At 42.3% G+C, this 22576-nt stretch overlaps 1 protein-coding gene across 1 annotated transcript in view; it reads right to left on the reverse strand.

The window, feature by feature from the left end:
- The window catches only part of CCDC189 (coiled-coil domain containing 189), an 89875-nt gene that overhangs the window by 30624 nt on the left and 36675 nt on the right, over window positions 1-22576 (reverse strand). The window contains exon 5 of the mRNA XM_033945512.1: window positions 16241-16311. Within this exon, the coding sequence (XP_033801403.1) occupies window positions 16241-16311 (71 nt within the window). The remainder of the gene's footprint in view (window positions 1-16240; window positions 16312-22576) is intronic.

Raw genomic sequence — 22576 nt, forward strand, 5'->3', positions numbered from 1 at the left:
AAGAACTTTTAAAAGAACATGCTGGACATTTGCCTATGGGAACCAGGTGCAGCTGGGCTGCTGGAAGGTCACCCTTGCATCTTTGTTTCTACTTTCAGCATCCTGAACCACAAATCAGCCTCAGCAAGGTGATAAGGAAGAAGTTCATGAAGTGCCCTCTGTTTCTGGACTGCCCGTGCCCCTCTCGTGGGAGGGAGTGAGAGAGGCGTGAACTGAGAGGAGGAATAGTTAGGTATACATTTTTTGTATCAATAGGGGTCATGACCAGAATTCGGGGATGTACTTTTTGGAACAAAGGAAGAATTTCTCTGTATAAAAAACATGTGCATCACAGATAGGGCCAGAGAGATTCACTTACTTATGCTACGGGGAACTGCTAGCCCCCTGCTAAGCATATGGGTGAAGTTCTTCTCTCCATTGCATATTCTGAACTGACAATATATTTATTTCTTTCTGCTATGTTTGCTGCTATAATTTTGTAAGCCATTATACTAACAATAAACAAATATTGTCTGTTTTGGAAGATACAATGTCGTCTCATAGTTATTCCAATGAGGTAAACAAAGCAGCCTTTACTTCAGTGCTCACTTCTTTCAGTTGTAACTTACCTTCCTTAGCATCATTACCAGACCAGTCCAGTATCTGAACTGCTATAAAAGAATAATTGAACAAGAAACAACTACGTGCTCACTTCTTTCAGTTGTAACTTTGCCTTTTTCTACAAGGAATGATCATAATCACATGTCAACCATCAGCTCAATATGTGGCAGCAGCTAAGAAAGCAAATAGAATGTTAGGAATTGTCATGAAAGGAATGGAAAACAAAAATGAAAAATGTTATAATGCCCTTGTATTGCTCAATGGTAAGGTCGCACCTCCAATACTGTACGCAATTCTGGTCAACGTATCTCAAAAAAGATATAGCGGAATTAGAAAAGGTACAGAGAAGGGCAAAATGATAAAATGATAAAATGATGGGACAAAAATGATAAAAAGGATGGGACAACTTAATCTAATTTAGGGATCCTTTTACTAAGCCGCATTAGAGAATTGCTGCGCACGCTAGACCTTAACTCCAGCATTGATCTGGCGTTATTCTAGAAGTGTAGCGTGCAGTAATTTTGTGCGTGCGCTAAAAACGTTATTGCACCTTAGTAAAAGGAGCCCTTAATGTGGTGTTTCATATACTGCTAAATCTCCCAAAGGATTCGAAGTGGTTTAAAAAACAAATTAAATTGACATAAGTAATGGACAAAAATCTAATCAGGTACTTTGAATTTCCCTCTCTGTCCCAACAGGCTCACAATCTAACTAGAGTACTGATGAAAGAAATAATTACTTATATTTACTTATATAAAGAAAAGAAAGAGGGAAAAGATAATACAATAAATTCAATACTATAGGTATGTAAAAGGAACAACAATAGAAGGGAAAACTTTAATATCAAAGAACCCCAAAGTAAAATCCTAAAAATAAAAGCAGGAAAAAATAAAAGAAGGAAAAGCAAAATTAAACAAGCCCAACAAAAATAAATAAAAATAAAAACAAACCACAGTCAGTTTCATTTCCCTCAGTCTCAGTCAGTTTCTAATTCCATGTCCCCAATCAAGCCAGGCCAGCCTGGGCCGGTACCACAAAAATGACTCCTCCGCTTCAATTTCCCTGCTCCTGAAAGGCTAGAACCAAATACAGTAGCTCCACCAGCCTGCTCTGAGATGGCAGAATGAAAAGAGGTGGACTATCCTCCCATGGGACTCCAAAGGGAGTTCAAACATGGCTGAACATATCAGCTGCTCCACTCTCAGCCACAATGCCAGTCCTCAAAGGGAAGGAAAGGAGAGCTGCAACTCCCCAATGAATTTCACCCCACAACGACGACAGGTAGGAAGGGCCTAAGCAAAAGGTCAATAATTCAAGGCCTCCAAGCTAAAATGGCTAGGGTTCTTCAGCTTGGAGAAGAGATGGCTCACAAGTGATACGATAGAGGTCTATAAAATACCGAGAGGAGTGGAAAGGGTAGATGTGAATCGTTTGTTTACTCTTTCTAAAAATACTAGGGCTAGGGGACATGTGATGAAGCTACTACGTAATAGATTGAAAATAAACCGAAGAAAATATTTCTTCATACAAAGTGTAATTAAACTCTGTAATTCGTTGCCAGAGAATGTGGTAAAAATCAGTCAGCTTAGCAGGGTTTTAAAAAGGTTTAGATAATTTCCTAAAAGAGAAGTCCATAGGCCATTATTGAAATGGCTTGGGGAAATCTACTGCTTATTCCTAGGATAAGCAGCATAAAATTTGTTTTACTATTAGGGATCTAGCTAGGTACTTGTGACCTGGGTTGGCCACTGTTGGAAATAGGATACTGGGCTTGATGGACCTTCGGTCTGTTCCAGTATGGCAATTCTTGTTTTCTTATTAATTTTGTCCCCAGGCCAAACTAGGTTTAGGGTCTGAATTGCTTTACAGTGTTGAGCCAGACGACAACTTATATATTCAACTCTTGAGCAGCTCAGCTCCTGGAGTTAGACATTAACCCTGAGCTAGAACTGCTTCACTGCCTGCAAGTGACTCAGAAGGCATCCTACAGACTACAGGAACAATTGTTTTCTGTATAAGAATTAAGGATTAGTTTGAATGAGCCACCAGAAACCAATTATCCAGCTGTAATCAATCTGGGCAGGGTCTGAATCATTTACTCACTACCAGGAAGTAGTATACAAACAGCCTTTTCAGAAATCCCTTGTTTTACACAGATGACTGAGTCTGTTGGGAGAACTGTCTAACATTTGGAGTGGATTAGTCATCTTATGGTTAATGCAGTGGGCTGAGAACCTGAGGAACTGGGTTCAATTCCCACTGCAGCTCCAATGTGACCCTGAGCAAGTCATTTAACCCTCCATTGCCCGAAGTACAGAACTTATATTATGAGCCCACTAGGGACAGAAAAAATACCTGCATATAGTATATATAAAATTGCTTTGATTGTATCCACAGAAAGGTGGTATATCAAATCCAAGACCCTTTGGCCTTTAGTGCTGCTACTTCCATGTTTATTTAAACTTTGTTATACCACAATTCACGAGGTATCATTGTGGTTTACAATTAATATATAGTTAAAGTGGAGGGAAGGGAAGGAGAGAAAGAATATAGAACTATAATATGATAGGACAGGGATAGAGGAATACAAAGGTAAGAGAGCATTCCATATACTCCGTGAAGGGGTTTGGGAAGATTAGGCACTTAACTCAATAATCTTCTTTCTAGTAGAAAGGCATATGAGTTTTGACCAGTGGGTTATGTATTCATGAGTTTTTGTAAAAAGTATCATCTACATTTTTTGGTTCTGCCTCCTCCAACAATGCTCTGTGATCCTCAGTTCGTACCAAAGCAGTTGAGAAGCACAACAAGGCAAGAAATAAAGAGGAGAGCTGCAGGGATCTTCCTGATCAGCCTGTCTGCTCTGACCTTAAAGAAAATCAATTAGAAATGAACATTTAACAATCCCCCCAGGTCATAAGGATATAAACTCTTATTTCATATATTCCATTTATTTTCAAAGCAGGAAGAATTTACCTGTATAGCATTAGTTCCCTCACCCCTATGGAGGCATCTATTTAAGAATGGCTGAGCTGTCCAGGGCATTCAACACTCTGCGGACTCCAAAGCAGCAACCCATCAAGCGCAGGTCCATTACATCCATGTCTGAGACAGTAAGCAGGTGGTAGAAAATCTTGACAGCAAGGAATGTCAAGACTCGTATGCCTTTCTACTAGAAAGAAGATTATCAAGGTAAGTACCTAATCTTTCCTTCTAGTGCAAAAGGCAAAAAGAGTCTTGACCAGTGGAAAGTACGAAAGCAGTTCCCTCGAGTCTAGGGCAGGTTAAAGGAACCTGCTGATAAAACTGAAGACCCAAAAGCAGTATCCTCACAAGCCGCCACATGCACTCTATAAAAAAGTTTAGTAAAATTATGAAGAGCGGATCATGTGGCTGTCCTATAAATCTCTTCAAGTGACACCACTCTGGACTCTGTCCATGAAGAAGTCACTCCTCTGGAGGAGTGCGCCCACAAAGAAATTGGGGACTCCTTGCCACACCCAATATATGCATTGGAAATAGCTGCCAAATCCATCTTGCCACAGAAGCCTTAGAGGCCAGCTTCCCTAATCAGCCAGGATTCCTCTACACAAATAAATGATCCAAAAGACGAAAGGGTTTGTAATTTCCAGGTAACGGACATCCAGCAAGGACTTTGTCTCTTTGCTTTGATCCCATTGGATGAAAAGCAGGTAACCACACCTCCTGATTCACATGGAAGGCAGAAACAACCTTTGGAAGGAAAGAAGGCACTGTGCAAAGAAACACCCATTCGGTGAAATGAAGAAAGGGTTCCCTGCATGACGGGGCTTGAAGCTCTGCCACTCGTCTTACTGAGGAGATAGCCATGAGAAATACACAGTCTTGATTGTGAGATCCTTGAGTGACACATTCTCTAAGGGTTTATAGGGAGCCTTGCACAGGGAATGCAGGACCAAGTAAAGATTCCATGTCAGGAAGGGCTGCGAAACCGGCAGCCTCAGCCTGGCAGCCCCTCTCAAAAATCTAATATGTTAGGATGAGAGACTAAAGAAGCATTCTCCAGGCAACCTCTGAAACATAACAGACCTGCCGCTAGTCTATCCTGCAGAAAGGCCAGAATAACCAAGAGGAGCCTGATATGGCTCAACTCCCTGATTGTTTTCACTGTGGATCATTGGGTCTCCCCATTTTTCTTTGTTGTGCTCAACTCCCTGTCCAGAATACCAGCTGCCACCGTCGCAGGCTTCTTGGCTCTGAGAAGACTAGCAATCATCACATCTACTACTATTTCTATAGTGCTGAAAGGCATACTTAGTGCTGAACATTCAACTTGTAATAGATTGTAAGCTCTTTTGAGCACGGATCATCTAAATATGACAGATGGAGAGAACAATGGGACAGACAGAGTTTGGGGAGTTATTACAGAGAGAATGATAGGTATCACACATTGAGTGGGAGTTAGGAGTTGAAAGCAGCCTTGAAATAGTAGGCTTTTAGCTTGGATTTGAATACTGCTAGAGACAGAGCTTGACATATTGATTCAGGAATTCTGTTCCAGGAATATGTTGCAGCAAGATAGAAGGGATAGAGTTGGCATTGGAGAAGGGTATGGATAAGATGGACTTACCCAATGAATGGGTGTGGGAGCATAGGGGAGAGATAAATGAGGAGAGATATTGGGGGGCTGAAGAGAGAATACATATGTAAGTCAGTAAGAGGAGTTTGAGCTATATTTGGAAATGGATGGGGAGCCAATGAAGTGCCTTGATGAGAGGGGTAATGTAAGTATGGCAGCTCTGGTGTAATATAAGTCATGCAGCATAAGGGGAGAGAGATGGTTGAGCAGAAGACCTAAAAGAAGCAAGTTGTAGTAATCCAAGTGAGAGTTGATGAGAGTGTGGATAAGGATTTTGATAGTGTGCTTGGAAAGGAGAGGTTGGATTTTGATAATATTATAGAGGAAGAAGCTTTAGTGGTTTGTTGGATCTGAGTGGAGAAGGAGAGAGGAATCAATAATGAACTCAAGGCTGCAAGCTGACAAGACGAGTGCTGTTCACAGAAATAGAGAAGGGGGAAGTAGGTTTAGGTATAAAGTTAAGGAGCTCGGTCTTAGCCTTATTCAGTTTTAGATAGTGGTGGGAAATTCATGTGGTAATGTCAGACAGGCAGTGTGAGATTCGGGTCTGGATTCCTGTAGAGATATTTGGTGTGGAGAGGTAGATCTGGGGAGTTTTCAGCATAGAAATGATACTGAAAAACATGGGAACGATCAGTGCACTGAGGGAGTGGGTATAGATGGAGAAAAGGAGAGGTCCCAAGACAGAGCCTTGAGGTACACTGATTGATAGTGGGATAGCAGTAGAGGAGGATCTACCATTGCATACATTGAAAATGCGATGGGAGAGGTAAGAAGATGCGATGGGAGAGGTAAGAAGAAAACCAGGAGAGAACAGAGCACTGGAATTCCAGTGAGGACAGCGTAAAGAGGAGTAGGTGATGATCAACAGAGTTGAAAGCAGCAGATAGATCAAGAAAAATGAGGAAAGAGTAGAGGCCTTTGGATCTGGCCAGGAACAGGCCATTGGAGACCTTAGCAAGGGCAGTTTTAAGTTTCAAGTTTATTAAGATTTGTTATCTACGCAATATCATATATTTCAATGCGTATAACAATTTGTTAAAAAAAGGGAAGGACAGGACAAGACAAGACATTGGACACAAATTATATACGTTCTGAAACAAACTGGTAAAAAGGCAAGAGAGATAAATCTTTAAAGAAAGAAAAGAAAAATTTAGGGAAGAACACATATGGTGGGAACACATAAAAAAAAAAAAGAATAATTTGGCAACCTGCTCGAAAAATTGATGGCGACCTACTCGTAAGATTAATAAAGGTCTAAAGGTTTAGTAATTGGTGAGTTTTGCTGTCTATGTTTTGAATGCGTCCTTATACAGAAAGCTTTTTAAGAAGCGCTTGAATTTTTCTAAGGAAGATTCATTACGTAGATATAATAGTAAATTGTTCCAAAGCTGGGGTGCTATGACCGAGAAAATGGTAGATCTCCTGGTCCCTATTTTTAAAGAAGGAATAGTTAATAAATGTTGTTGTGTTGATCTGAGTGCCGTAAGTGGAGAATACGGTATCAAAAAACGATCTGGGAATATCGGAGCATGTGATTGTTGAATTTTAAAAGTTAACAGTATGATTTTAAAAGTTATTCTATGTGTGACTGGTAGCCAATGTGCAGCTTGTATAAGTGGTGTAACGTGGTCATATTTTTTTGAATTTGTAATAATTTTTATTGCTGTATTTTGTATTATCTATAGCCTTCTTATTTCTTTATTGGTTATGCCATGGTATAAAGTATTGCAATAATCTAGCCTAGAAATTATTGAGTGGATTAATGTTGAGAGCTTCAGGTTTTAAAACTTTTGATAATGATCTGATGAGACGTAACTTATAAAAAACAATTTTTAACTACTGAACTAATTTGGTTATGATAAGAAAGTTCCTGATCTGGTGATACTCCCAATATTTTTGTTGTAGTTACTATTTGGAGAGGGATATTATTTAGGAGTATCTGTGATAAAAATTTAAGATCATTTTTCCAAGGGAAAAACATTACAGAAGATTTTGTTGCATATTGTCCTTAAGTCATTGGCTTAGTTGTTTTTTTTGTTTTTTTTTTGAACATCATTTTTATTCAAGAGACCACATCTCCTTTAGGTCAGCAGAGTTTAAAGGGTTTTAGTGGCATGCAATGGACGAAAGCCTGATTGAAATGAGTCAAGAATATTTTGGGATGAAAGGAAGTCCAGGCAACTGCGGTCGACAGCATGTTCAAGTAGTTTGGATAAGAAGGGGAAGAGGGAGATGGGATGGTAGTTGGAGAGGCATGTAGGGTCTAGTGAGGGTTTTTTGAGGAGAGGTGTAATTATGGCATCTTTGGGAACAGTTGCAGTAAAGAGTGATAGGTTGAAGATAGGTTGAAGTTGTGACAGATAGGAGGGATGTCAGAGGGGGAGATAGTGCTGAATAGATGTGTGGGAATCGGATCAGAGGAGCAGGTAGTGGGTTTGAAGGAGAGATGATGTGCAGTTTCATCTTTGGATTTTCCAGATGAGTTTCTAAAGGGAAAGAAACAAAAGTAAGTGTATCAGTGGAATACTATCTTGAAAAATATTAGATCAGATAGTACAGTCACACTGTTTTATACTTCATCATCAACTATGGTATCATGAGGGCCTCCACTTCAAGTGTCAAAACCATTGTACATAAAGATAATGGAGGAAAACACAATCAAAAGAAAATGTATTATTGTATAAAATACATCAGCATTTTCTAAATTATTGTTTGAAAATGGCTAAATGTAATTATTATATAAATACCATTTGAATGTCAAATAATCATTCAAACCCAATATTAAATGGGGAAATTTATTTAGAAACACTGGGAAAAAAGCCTAACTCACTAAATAAGCATCTCACAGATGTATCAATGTGTTATATACAAATAATAATATTTAACAGAGCAGTCTAAAAAGAATAACTTACCATATACTGTATACTCGAATATAAACCTATGCAAGTATAAACAGAGATACTATTTTTTCCCTCCCTTCTTAGGAGAAAAATGGTAACTCAAATGTAAACCTTAGGGTTTATATTCTACCATTCCTCCCTTGCCTTCCCTGTGGTGCCCTACCACCCTCGCTCCCGCATTCCTAGCAATTTTCCCTCTCTACAGCCTCAAACACCCCCCATCCCCTTATGAACTGGCAGACTTCAGCGTGTACTTCTGCCACTATCCCCACATGCTGGCAGTTAGCATTCCTTTTCTCTCTCCCAAACAAGAGTAAAATGAACCCCTCCAGGCCTACCATGATTTCCTGGTGGTCTAGCAGCTTGTTGGAGCATGAGTGATTCCCACTCACTCCTTTCCATTCTTTCTCCGCAGCAAAAATGGTCACTGAAACTGCTGCTGGAAGTCTCAGTGGCAATTTTTGCTGTGGAGAAAAATGGACAAGAGCGAGTGGGAATCACTTCTGCCCCAACATGCCACTAGACCATCAGGAAATCACAGTAGGCCTAGGGGGTGGGGGTGAGGGGGGTTACTCTTGCTTGGGAGGGAGGGAACATTAGCTGCCGGCTGATGGGGGTGAAGGTAGGGGTGTGGACACGTACTGAAGTTTGCCAGCTTGCGGAAGGTTTGTGGTGGCAGTTACTCAAATATAAACTGAGGCCCCCATTTTTGGGCCAATTTTTTTGGCCAAAAATCTTAGGAATCTAATCCCGCAGAGAATGATTCTTTCTATGATGTTTGTAGAGCTTTAGGACTCATGTATTTGCTACTGTGGCCATTAGATTCATTTTTGGAAGTCCCCAGCAAAGTACAATTCTTTAAAAAGGTTGTCTTTGACAGAGACCACTCTTCTGGATCCAGTATGTTCCTGCTGAGATAGTCTACAGGAACATTGCTAGCCCCTGCTACATGGGCCACTGAGAGTAAGAGAAGATTTGGTTGTTTACGATGGCAGCAAGTGACTCTTGGTGCCACCCTGGTTGTTGACATACACCACAGCCACTGAACTGTTGGACAGCACCCTGACAGCCTAATGGAGAACCAGGTGTTAGAATTCCAGAAGAACTAACCAAATGGCTTTTATCTCTAAATAACTGATTGACCATGCTGCCTTTATTCTAAACCATGTGCTACAAGTTCCTGATAATGAACTCCCCAACCGGAAAAACTGGCATCTAAAATCAGTATAATGCAGTCTAGTGCCTCCAATCCATGCCCTGCAACAAATTGCATTTGTCCAACCACCAAGCCAGACTGCATCTTACATTCTACCTGAGAACTAGATGGCAGGTCAGATCATCTGACTGAGGAGACCAAGTCAATAACAAGGCATAAGCGCTCTCAATGGTTATGGTTTATAAATCTTGTTATACCGCTCGTTCATTTTACTGGTCTGAGCGGTTTACAGAATATAATAAAAGTAAAATAAAATAAAACAAATATAAAAAACCCGAGGAGAGCAGAAAGGACTACAGGGTGAAACTGAAAGAAGCCAAGAGAGAGATACGTTTGGCGAAGGCACAGGCGGAAGAACAAATGGCTAAAAATGTAAAAAAGGGAGATAAAAATTTTTTCAGATATATTAGTGAAAGGAGGAAGATAAAAAATGGAATTGCTAGGCTAAAAGATGCTGGGAACAAATATGTGGAGAGTGATGAGGAGAAAGCAAATGTGCTAAACAAATACTTCTGTTCTGTGTTCACAGAAGAAAATCCTGGAGAAGGACCGAGATTGTCTGGCAAAGTTACACGAGAAAATGGAGTAGATTCTGCGCCGTTCACGGAGGAGGGTGTTTATGAGCAACTTGAAAAACTGAAGGTGGACAAAGCAATGGGACCAGACGGGATCCATCCCAGGATACTAAGGGAGCTCAGAGAGGTTCTGGCAAGTCCTATTAAAGACTTGTTCAACAAATCTCTGGAGACGGGAGTGATTCCTGGGGATTGGAGGAGAGCGGATGTGGTCCCTATTCATAAAAGTGGTCACAGGGATGAAGCAGGAAACTACAGGCCGGTGAGCCTCACTTCAGTTGTTGGAAAAATAATGGAAGTGTTACTGAAAGAAAGGATAGTGTACTTCCTTGAATCTAATGGGTTACAGGATCCGAGGCAACATGGCTTTACAAAAGGTAAATCGTGCCAAACGAACCTGATTGAATTTTTTGATTGGGTGACCAGAGAGCTGGATCGAGGACATATGCTAGATGTAATTTACTTGGATTTCAGCAAAGCCTTTGATACAGTTCCTCATAGGAGGCTGTTGAACAAACTTGAAGGGCTGAAGTTAGGACCCAAAGTGGTGAACTGGGTCAGAAACTGGCTGTCGGACAGACGCCAGAGGGTGGTGGTTAATGGAAGTCGCTCGAGGGAAGGAAAGGTGACTAGTGGAGTCCCTCAGGGTTCGGTGCTGGGACCAATCCTGTTCAATATGTATGTGAGTGACATTGCTGAAGGGTTAGAAGGAAAAGTGTGCCTTTTTGCAGATGATATCAAGATTTGTAACAGAATAGACACCGAAGAGGGAGTGGAAAATATGAAAAAGGATCTGCAAAAGTTAGAGGAATGGTCTAATGCCTGGCAACTAAAATTCAATGCAAAGAAATGCAGAGTAATGCATTTGGGGATTAATAATAGGAAGGAACCGTATATGCTGGGAGGAGAGAAGCTGATATGCACGGACGGGGAGAGGGACCTTGGGGTGATAGTGTCCGAAGATGTAAAGGCGAAAAAACAGTGTGACAAGGCAGTGGCTGCTGCCAGAAGGATGCTGGGCTGTATAAAGAGAGGCGTAGTCAGTAGAAGGAAGAAGGTGTTGATGCCCCTGTACAGGTCATTGGTGAGACCCCACTTGGAGTATTGTGTTCAGTTTTGGAGACCGTATCTGGTGAAAGACGTAAGAAGATTTGAGGCGGTCCAGAGGAGGGTGACGAAAATGATAGGAGGCTTGCGCCAGAAGACGTATGAGGAGAGACTGGAAGCCCTGAATATGTATACCCTAGAGGAAAGGAGAGACAGGGGAGATATGATTCAGACGTTCAATACTTGAAGGGTATTAACGTAGAACAAAATATTTTCCAGAGAAAGGAAAATGGTAAAACCAGATGACAAAATTTGAGGTGGAGGGGTGGTAGATTCAGGGGCAATGCTAGGAAATTCTACTTTACGGAGAGGGTAGTGGATGCCTGGAATGTGCTCCCGAGAGAGGTGGTGGAAAGTAAAACTGTGACTGAGTTCAAAGAAGCGTGGGATGAACACAGAAGATTTAGAATCAGAAAATAATATTAAATATTGAACTAGGCCAGTTACTGGGCAGACTTGCACGGTCTGTGTCTGTGTATGGCCATTTGGTGGAGGATGGGCAGGGGAGGGCTTCAATGGCTGGGAGGGTGTAGATGGGCTGGAGTAAGTCTTAACAGAGATTTTGGCAGTTGGAACCCAAGCACAGTACCGGGTAAAGCTTTGGATTCTTGCCCAGAAATAGCTAAGAAGAAAAATTAATTTAAAAAAAATAAATAAATAAATAAATTTAAATTGAATCAGGTTGGGCAGACTGGATGGACCATTCGGGTCTTTATCTGCCGTCATCTACTATGTTACTATGTAGACCTAGCCCATATAAACAGCAAACATACTAAGGAACATTAACTCTTACAAAAAACATTCACTCCTAAATAAAATCATACAAATATACCATTGAACTTTAAAATTTTACCAGACTGTTAACTGAAGTTCTAGAACATTCAGAATATATGAGTAATATCAGATTGATTTCTCTCTTTTCAAGGGAGAAGAGGTCCAATTTCTCCAATCTCTCACTGTACGGCAACTCCTCCAGTCCTTTAACCATTTTTGTCGCTCTTCTCTGGACTCTTTCGAGTAGTACTGTGCCCTTCTTTATGTACAGCAACCAGTGCTGGATGCAGTACTCCAGGTGAGGGTGTACCATGGCCCAGTACAGCGGCAAGATAACCCTCTCTGATCTGTTCGTGATCCCCTTCTTATTCATTCCTAGCATTCTGTTCGCCCTTTTCGCCAGCGCCGCACATTGTGCGGACGGCTTCATCGACACCTGGTGGGGCCTCCGCGTGTGCAGATCATCGGACTTGATGGACTCAGGGTCTGATCCGGAAATGGCAATTCTTATGTTCCTTTATTACCCTTGGATGGATGCCAACTGGTTCTGGGGATTTATCGTTTTTAAGCCTATCAATCTGCTTGCATACCTCTTCTAGACTGACCGTCAACCCCGTCAGTTTCCCGTCTTTGCTTCCTGCGTTTAGCCTGTCCTCTTCGGTAAATGAGTTGCAAAAAAATGTGTTCAGTTTGTCGGTGATGGCTTTACTCTCCTTTAGCACTCCCTTTATTCCATGGTCATCCAATGGCCCCACCACTTCCTTCGCAGGTCACCTATTTCAGCAGCAGGAGAAGAAGACAAGCTGGACGCTACAGCCCCCACATCTGCCCCACATGCTCTAAAAAGCACTAAATTTGCGCAATCCTGGCAAGAATTCACATGAGAAGAGCCCAAGGACTCCATCCCAGCAGTTTTCTAGGCAAAATTCAAAGTTTTGAAGAAGCAGGGAGCAGAAGAAAAAAAATTGCTAAAAATCCAGGATGGCTACTGGCACAAATTTGTGCCAAAATTGCAATTTTTTACACATTTCCCAAACTTAAACAATTATTTTAGGATTTTTCAGGAGGGGGAACACAGGGGAACATCCAGAAACATTCAAAACCCTACTTTTCCAACCTCCCCCAATATCTCTCACAGGTTGTTAGCCTGTGTACTCACCGTTACCAGAAAGATCCATGCTGCAAACCTATTTTCAGCTCTCTCACAGTAGCTGTATGAGAATTTCACTGCCACAATGCTGGGAATGGTTCTTCAAAACTGATCTTCGGGCTGCCAGTCAGACTTCTCTGTCTGACTATACCTCCACCTGTGCAGACCAACAGATGCGCACCGGGACGGGTGGAGGTGTGAAGATGCAGCTGGCACCCTGCGAGACACCGCTGAGCCTCCTAAGGGTGCATAACAGTCTGCACTCAATCTCCGCTTAACAGTAGGAAAGCCACTTCAGGGATGGCCCTGAGTTCCAAATAAAACTATGCAGGCTGGCCAACAGGTACCCAAAAAAGGATCGGTCTGTCAGCTACAGACCAAAGTCTGTGAATTCTCAAGCAGGCACAGTTTCAAATTCGCATTAAGCATGAAATTACCTGGGATAGGGACAAAATTACATTGAATTTAAAACAATAAAATGGGGAGAGCAGAACACATTCAACTGCAGTCATGCGTGCAGAAGGAAAAAACTCTAGAGGGAGCTAATCAGCACAGTGAAGTACACCAGAAGCAGAGTAAAAAATCCGGAGTGAATTCCTTCTGCAGCGTGCGGGTATGGGGAAATAACCCCTATTGCACTGGAAATGCCCTTATGGTCTAGTGCAGGGGTAGGGAACTCCGGTCCTCGAGAGCCGTATTCCAGTCGGGTTTTCAGGATTTCCCCAATGAATATGCATTGAAAGCAGTGCATGCAAATAGATCTCATGCATATTCATTGGGGAAATCCTGAAAACCTGATTGGAATACGGCTCTCGAGGACCGGAGTTCCCTACCTCTGGTCTAGTGGTATCGATTAGGGCAGTGACAATCCCCAGTTGCTCCTTCCCTTGCTGGTTCTGCATTCAAAATGGATGCTGGAGCCTCCAATGACAGTCTTGCAAAACTGCTGTGGCAAATCATGGAAGTCATTTTAAGATTGGAACTGGCACAGTTGCTTCTGCCCTTGCTGGCTTCAATCTCAAAACAGTGGCTGTGATTTCCGATGGTAGCCATTTTGACTGAGGAGCTGGCATCAGCAGGAGCGAATGGGAATCGCTCCTGCCCAGATGAGGCCACTAGACTACCAGAACTGCTAAGTTAGGCCAGAGAGGTCCTACTGCTGGTGGCTTTCAGTCAGGTGGGAAAGGGGTAAGCAGAGAGCAGTTGTGCTTTTTGTCCCTAGGTGTATGGCAATATAACTTGGCCAAATGGTCACTGGAATCACGATTTAAAATTCTTAGAAACAAATAAGAGATATAATCTCCAAATAGTGATGTAATCGTCAATCCAATAAGAGGATGTATTATGTAATTGTCAATCCACTAAGAGACATGTCTTTCTTATTGGTATTGGTGTAATTATTAATCCATTAAGACAATTATTCATTACAGGCATAAGTGTCCTTTCTGTTGGTCCTGGGTACCTGGCCAGTTTCCTGGATCATCTTGGAACTCACACTTATCTTATTTTTCGCTCCATAAAACGTACTTTTTCCCCAAAAAAGTGGGTAGAAAAGTGGGTGCATCTTATGGAATGAATACAATTTTTTTAAACACCTCCCCCCGCCCCAATACCTTTTTTAAAATGCCGGTGGTCCAGCGTGGTCTCAACAGGAGCTTTCCGCGCTCCTAGCCCCTCCCTCACTGGACGGCTGCCTCCTTTCTTGATGTAGAGTGGCAAATTAGGCAGGAGCACCAGCTTTTCGCTTCCTGCCTAGTTCCGCGCCACTCTCTGAATGGTTGTCATCAATTCTCACGATTTGCAAGAACTGATGGAAGCCATTCAGTGAGTGGCGCGGGACCAGGCAGGAAGCGAAAAGCTGGAGCTCCTGCCTTATTCACCAATCTGCATCAAAAAAGGAGGCAGCCATCCAGCGAAGGAGGGGCAAGGAGCGCGGAAAGCTTTTGCTGAGACCGCGCTAGACCACCAGCATTTTAAAAGGTATTGGGGGGCTGCGGACTGCCTACCATCAGATGCACCAGATCCACCTAAGTGTAGAGGAGGAAAAACTAAGAAAAAAAAAATTCTGAACCAAATTTTTTTTCTTGTTTTTTCCTCCTCTACATGTAGGTGTGTCTTATGGTCAGGTGCGTCTTATAGACCGAAAAATATGGTATAGTCGGTAAGAAGTGCTACAAAGAAAAGGTTTCGAACTTCTGAGATCTATATAAGGAGTAATACTGGAGCAGGGGTGTAGCCCTTGTGAGATCTCACCAGGAGTGGACTCATGTCCTGGGACATTATCGAGCTCTCCCTGCCTAGCTGCTCTGGAATCTTCTAGTTCCGTGGCAAGGATGATGCCTTTTATCTCGGTAATGCATACTTTTTGTATAAAGACGTAAGTTTACCCACATAGAGTGCTTTAACAATAAATTATCTCTATCCTAGTGACTGTATACTGTGTAGTGTTTGTAGTATCTTCCTTATATTTAGGCACTCATTTGAAACACTAGGAAAGGGGGGAAGTTTAGGTTTCAGTTGAAAAATGTACTGGCATTTTTGGATAAAATAAGGCTGAATTTGGATTTCAGGCCAGTTTTGGCACCAAATCCAAACTTCAACTGTTCTCTACTGGCTATATTTAGTGCCGATGCCCACATATCTAAATAGGCAGCTAGGCCCACACAAAAAATTGTTCTAGTTAGGTATGCAGTTACCAGTAATCATAACTACCAGGTCTGCACATGAACTAGATATTCAATGCCATTGCCAGATATTTATGGCCTAGCATTGAATATCTGGGTTTTATTCAGCCTGTGGCTGTCGGCAGCTTAAAGCAGGCTATATGTCACCTTGTAGACCATTTTTTCTTTAACACAGGTAATAGCATATGCAGATGGTTCATTCGAGTTTGTGTGGCTGTTAGAAGTGTTGCTTTACTTTTGACTGCAGCTGCTTTTTTTGCTGCCACCCTAAGCAACCACTTAGTTTTGTCTAGTGATTGGACCAACCCTGGGTACAATCCCAAAGAAAAGGCATAGAGGGATATAACCAGCATGGAGGCAGCAGGTAGAATTAGCCTCCTTATTAGGCAGACCAATGGACTATATTGGTCTTTATCTGCCATCATTTACTATGTTACCATACTATCACTTCTCATCCTACCTCATCCTATCCCCATGTCATCCTATGCATCTTATACCATGCGTTCATATTACACCTCTTTCCATTCATCCATTTTACCTCATCTCATTCATTTTTGTTCCATACCATTGTATATACATTGCTGTAAAGGTGCTTATAGGGTCAAATACTTACCCTAACAGTATGACATAGCAAGAGCTCAGTAAAATAATTGTAACACTGTTCTATGTTCCCCAGTGGCGTCTCTGAAAGAGAGAGAGAGAGAGAGAGATTTAAAAAACTTTATTACTGAGCATCATCATTAATAAGCAAATATCAGAATACTATCATTCTGCATCATTGAAACTAAGAACTCTTATTTCCTGCGATTCTGTAGCCATATGGCTGTAAAATTTAGCCCCAGCTGAGGAATTTCTTGGTCCTATGAAATCCAGAAGCCAGATGACACACAAGTATTCCTACAGTACATACAAAACAGAGGCAAAGATCTGCCACAAAATGCACACAAAACCAAGAAGCTGATCAGTCCAAAATGAAGAAGTCTGATTTATTAATATGAAGCACCCAACGTGGCCATGTTTTGCCCAAAGGCTACTTCAGGGGTAATAACTATGAACATAAAATAATCACAATAATATCAGGGTACTGAAAGAACTCAAAACATGAAATTGTTGATCTGCTGTTAGTGATCTGTAACCTATCGCTAAAATTGTCTGTAGTACCTGAAGATTAGAGGGTGGCTAATGTTACACTGATTTTTAAAAAAGGTTCCAGAAGTGATCCAGGAAATTACAGACTGATGAGCTTGACTGTAGTGCCAGGAAAAATAGTTTAAACCATTATATAAAATAAAATCACAGAACACATAGATAAGCATGGTTTAATGGGATAGTCAGCATTGGTTCAGCCAAGGGAGGTCTTGCCTTACCAATTTGCTGCATTTCTTTGAAAGTGTGACTAAACATGCAGATAAAGGACAGTTGGTCGACATAGTGTATTCAAAATTTCAGAAAGCTTTTGACAAAATTCCTCATGAGAGGCTCCTGAGAAAAATAAAGAGCCATGGGATAAGAGGCAATGTAATGTTGTGGATTAGGAATTGGTTATTGGACAGAGAACAGTGAGCAGGGTTAAATGGTAATTTTTCTCAATGGAGGAGGGTAAATAGTGCCACATGGATCGGTACTTGGACCAGTGTTATTTAACATATTTATAAATGATAGTAAGTGGGCTTCAGGCTCAGCTATGCACTCTTGGTGCCTCCTTGATAATTGACACTGTAGCATTGTCTGAGAGAACTTGAATTGCCTGTCCTTCTAGACTCCTCTCAGCTTCTGTAACATATTAACGTAGTAAATGATGGCAGATAAAGACCTGAACAGTCTATCCAGTCTACCCATTAATTATACCCACTAAAAATACATGATTAAATTAACTAGTCTCTTCTTTGGTATGTCTGGGTCATAGACTGTAAAGTCCACCTGGTATTGTCCTAGATTCCAAATGCTAAAGTTGACGTCCAAGCTCACTCCAACCATCCTGATTGCAGGATATCTACCATAAAGTCTGTCAAATAACATCCTGATGTTCCAAGTTAGTGGAGTTCCCATTGATGCTCTCCCCAGTCCATCCTACACCAAATCACCACATATGGGACACAGACTGTGCAAGTCTGTCCAGTATTGGCCTTAGTTCTTTAATTTACATCCTTTGTTTTCTAATTAGAGATCCTCTATGTTTATCCCACGCTTTTTTGAATTCCATCACTGTTTTCCTCTCCACCATATCCCTCGGGAGGGCATTCCAGGCATCTACCACCCTCTCCGTGAAAAATAATTTCCTAACATTGTTCCTGAGTCTTCCTCCCTGCAACCTCAAATTTATGCCCTCTAGTTTTACAATTTTCTCTTCTCTAGAAAAGATTTGGTTCTATATTATTGCCTAGCCTTTCAATTATTTAAACTTGTATCATATCTCCCCTGTCCCTCCTCTCCTCTAGAGTATACATATTTAGGTCTTCCAGTCTCTTCTCATACTTCTTTTGGTTCAAAACCCCTTACCATTTTTGTCGCCTCCCTCTGGACTATTTCAAGTCTTTTTATATCCTTCACCAGATATTGCCTCCAAAATTGAACACAATACTCCAAGTGTGGCCTCACCAATTACATATATAAAGGCATCAACATCTCCCTTCTTCTGGTTATTCCTCTTTCTATACAGCCTAGCATTCTTCTGGCTACAGCCACCGACTTATCATACTGTTTAGATGCTTTTAGATCCTCAGACATAATCACCCCAAGGTCCCTCTCTCCGTCAGTGCTTATCAGCCTCACACCTCCCAGCACATATAGTTCCCTCGGATTTCTACCCCCCAAATGCATCACTCTGAACTTCTTCACATTGAATTTTAGTTGTCAGACATTAGACCATTCTTCTAACTTTTGCAGATCCTTTTTCATGTTTTCCACTCCCTCCGGGGTGACCACTCTGTTACAAATTTTGGTATTATCCACAAAAAGGCTAACCTTACTTTCTAACCCAGGGGTGTCCAATGTCGGTCCTCGAGGGCCGCAATCCAGTCGGGTTTTCAGGATTTCCCCAATGAATATACATGAGGTCTATTTGCATGCACTGCTTTCATTGTATGCTAATAGATCTCATGCATATTCATTGGGGAAATCCTGAAAACCCGACTGGATTGCGGCCCTTGAGGACCGACATTGGACACCCCTGTTCTAACCCTTCAGCAATGTCACTCACAAACATATTGAACAGAATCGGTCCAAGCACTGATCCCTGAGGCACTCCACTAACCAGCTTCTAATCTAGTTCACCACTTTGGGCCCTAACTTCAGCCCATGAATTTAAGAGCCTCCTATGAGGAACCATGTCAAAAGCTTTGCTGAAATCTAAGTAAATTACATCTAGTGCACATCCTTGATCCAATTCTCTGGTCAATCAGATTCGTTTAGCATAAGCACATAAGCAATGCCTCTGCCGGGTCAGACCTGAGGTCCATCGTGCCCAGCAGTCCGCTCACGCGGCGGCCCAACAGGTCCAGAACCTGCGTAATAATCCTCTATCTATACCCCTCTATCCCCTTTTCCAACAGGAAATTGTCCAATCCTTTCTTAAACCCCAGTACCGTATTCTGCCCTATTACATCCTCTGGAAGCGCATTCCAGGTGTTCACCACCCGCTGAGTAAAGAAAAACTTCCTAGCATTTGTTTTGAATCTATCCCCTTCTAATTTTTCCAAATGCCCTCTTGTTCTTTTATGTTTTGAAAGTTTGAAGAATCTGTCTCTCTCCACTTTCTCTATGCCCTTCATGATCTTGTAGGTCTCTATCATGTCTCCTCTGAGTCTCCGCTTTTCCAGGGAGAAGAGCTCCAGCTTCTCCAATCTTTCAGTGTATGAAAGGTTTTCCATGCCCTTAATCATTTGTGTCGCTCTCCTCTGGACCCTCTCAAGTATTGCCATATCCTTCTTAAGATGCGGTGACCAATACTGAACACAGTACTCCAGGTGCGGGCGCACCATTGCCCGATACAACGGCAGGATGACTTCTTTCGTTCTGGTCGTAATACCATTTTTAATAATACCCAATATTCTGTTCGCCTTCTTCGCGGCTGCTGCGCATTGCGCCGTTGACTTCATTGTTGTATCCACCAGTACACCCAAATCTCTTTCAAGGTTACTTCCCTCTAATACTAATCCCCCCATTTGGTAGCTGAACATCGGGTTCTTTCTCCCTATATGCATGACCTTGCATTTCCCTACATTGAATTTCATCTGCCATTTATTTGCCCACTCCTCCAGTTTGCTTAGGTCTCTTTGTAGGGCCTCACACTCTTCCGTAGTTCTGACCCTTCTACAGAGTTTAGTGTCATCCGCAAATTTTATAACTTCACATTTCGTCCCCATTTCCAGGTCATTAATAAATACATTGAACAGCAGCGGTCCAAGTACAGACCCCTGCGGAACTCCACTCGTGACTTTTCTCCAGCCCGAGTAGTGACCCTTCACTCCAACCCTCTGTCTCCTGCCTGCCAACCAGTGTTTGACCCATCTGTGTACGTCCCCTTCCACCCCGTGGTTCCACAGCTTCCTAAGTAACCGCTCATGGGGTACCTTGTCAAAGGCCTTTTGGAAGTCAAGGTAGATGATGTCTATAGGTTCCCCTTTGTCCAAATGGCTGTTTACCCCCTCGAAGAAGTGCAGTAAGTTTGTTTGGCACGATCTTCCCTTGCAGAAGCCATGTTGGCTCGCTTTCATCAGCCCATTTTTTTCGATGTGCTCACAGATGCTGTCCTTTATCAGTGCTTCTACCATCTTGCCTGGAACCGATGTCAAACTTACCGGCCTATAGTTTCCCGGGTCTCCTCTTGACCTCTTTTTAAAGATAGGTGTAACATTTGCTATCTTCCAGTCCTCCGGTATCTCTCCAGTTTTCAAGGATAGGTTGCAAACTCGTTGGAGTATTTCCGCTATCTCATTTCTTAGTTCTTTTAGTACCCTAGGGTGGATTCCGTCTGGGCCTGGTGATTTGTCGCTTTTCAATCTATCTATCTGTTGGAGGACATCCTCATGGCTCACCTCTATTGCCGACAGTTTTTCTTCTTGATCACCATGGAAGATCACGTCGGGTTCCGGTACATTGGATGTGTCCTCGCTTGTGAAGACTGACGAGAAGAATTTGTTTAACCTGTCAGCTACCTCTTTTTGCTCCTTTATCACTCCCTTTTTATCTCCATCATCCAACGGTCCTACTTCCTCCCTCGCCGGTTTCTTCCCCTTAACATATCTGAAGAATGATTTGAAGTTTTTTGCCTCCCTGGCCAGTCTCTCTTCGTATTCTCTTTTCGCTCTCCTAACCACTTGGTGACATTCTCTTTGGCCTTTCCTGTGTTCATCCCAGTTTTCCCCAGTCTGGTCCTTTTTCCATTTCCGGAATGATTTTTTTTTGTCTCCTATCGCTTTCTTCACCTCATTGTTTATCCATGCGGGGTCTTTTGTTCGGTTTTTTTTTGCACCCTTTTCTAAATATGGGGATGTACATATGTTGTGCTTCTTGCACTGTGCCCTTGAATAGAGACCAGGCTTGCTCTACAGTTTCTATTTTCCTTGAGCTGTTTCTAAGTTTTTTTCTTACCATTGCTCTCATAGCATCATAGTTCCCTTTCTTGAAGTTGAGCGTTGTCACTGTGGTTCTTTTCCCTTTTGTTGTACTTACTCCTAATTTGTACTGGATCATGTTGTGATCACTGTTTCCTAGTGGCCCTACTACTTCCACTTCTTTTGCAGGTCCCCCTAATCCGTTGAGGATTAGGTCAAGAGTGGCATCTCCTCTTGTTGGTTCCTTGACAAGCTGATCCATAAAGCAGTCCCTCACAGCCTCTAAGAGTTCTGTTTCCCTCGCACAGTTTGAGTTTCCAATACTCCAGTTTATCCCGGGGTAGTTGAAATCTCCCATTACTGTCACATTCCTGTTGTTGCCTTCCCGCCTCAATTCTGCCGCCAGATCTTTGTCGTTTGCTTCCGTTTGTCCAGGTGGACGATAGTATAGACCCAATCTTATGTCAAGGCCACCTTTTCCTGGTAATTTGACCCATGACTCCAGTCCTTCCGCCTTTGGTTCTATATCCACTCCGGACGAGGGAATGGTGTCTTTTATGTATAGTGCTATTCCTCCACCCTTCTTGTTGGTCCTGTCTCTTCTATAGAGTTTGTACCCTGGCAGCACTACGTCCCATTGGTTATCCTCGTTCCACCATGTTTCCAATGATGTCTAGGTTTTCTTTTATGGCTATGGCTTCTAATTCTCCCATTTTGGACTTTAGGCTCCTTGCATTAGCGTACAAGCAATTTAAGTCCTGGTCTTTTCTTTTCTCTGCTGGTTTTACATGTGTTTTGCTCCCCATACCATCCCCTATTTGGGCTGTCGGTCCCTCATTTCTGTTCCCTTCTTCCTTATTTTTTGGTGTATCTTTTCTGTTCCTTATTTTTTGGTGTATCTTTTTCGTCTGCATCCTGATTTCCTGATCTCTCCTGTTTCTCTAATTTTATCTGATTGTCCTTTTTGTTGGTCAACAGCTTCTGTTGTTCGTCTCTTGCCTGTTCCCAGCATTTTTCCCTCTCAGTATCTTCTTTGGATACTCTTGTCCGATCCGTCGACGTCAGGTCAACTATCGGCTTTCCCCTTTTTCTCAGTTTAAAGCCTGCTCAATTCCTCTCTTGACGTTGTTTGCTAGCAGTCTCGTTCCTGCCTTGCTCAGGTGTAGTCCGTCCCTCCTGAAGAGCTTGTTCTTCCCCCAAAAAGTTGTCCAGTTCCTTATAAAAAGGAATCCTTCTTCTTCGCACCATCTCCTCAACCATGCGTTTATTGCTTGTAGCTCGGACTGCCTCTTCACGTCTGCCCTCGGTACTGGCAAAATCTCTGAGAATGCTATCTTCTGTGTCCTCAGCTTCAGTTTCCTTCCCAGGATCTTGAACTGTTCAATTAGCGTAGT

Source organism: Geotrypetes seraphini, chromosome 5 (genome assembly GCF_902459505.1).
Source record: "Geotrypetes seraphini chromosome 5, aGeoSer1.1, whole genome shotgun sequence".
NCBI lineage: Eukaryota > Metazoa > Chordata > Amphibia > Gymnophiona > Dermophiidae > Geotrypetes > Geotrypetes seraphini.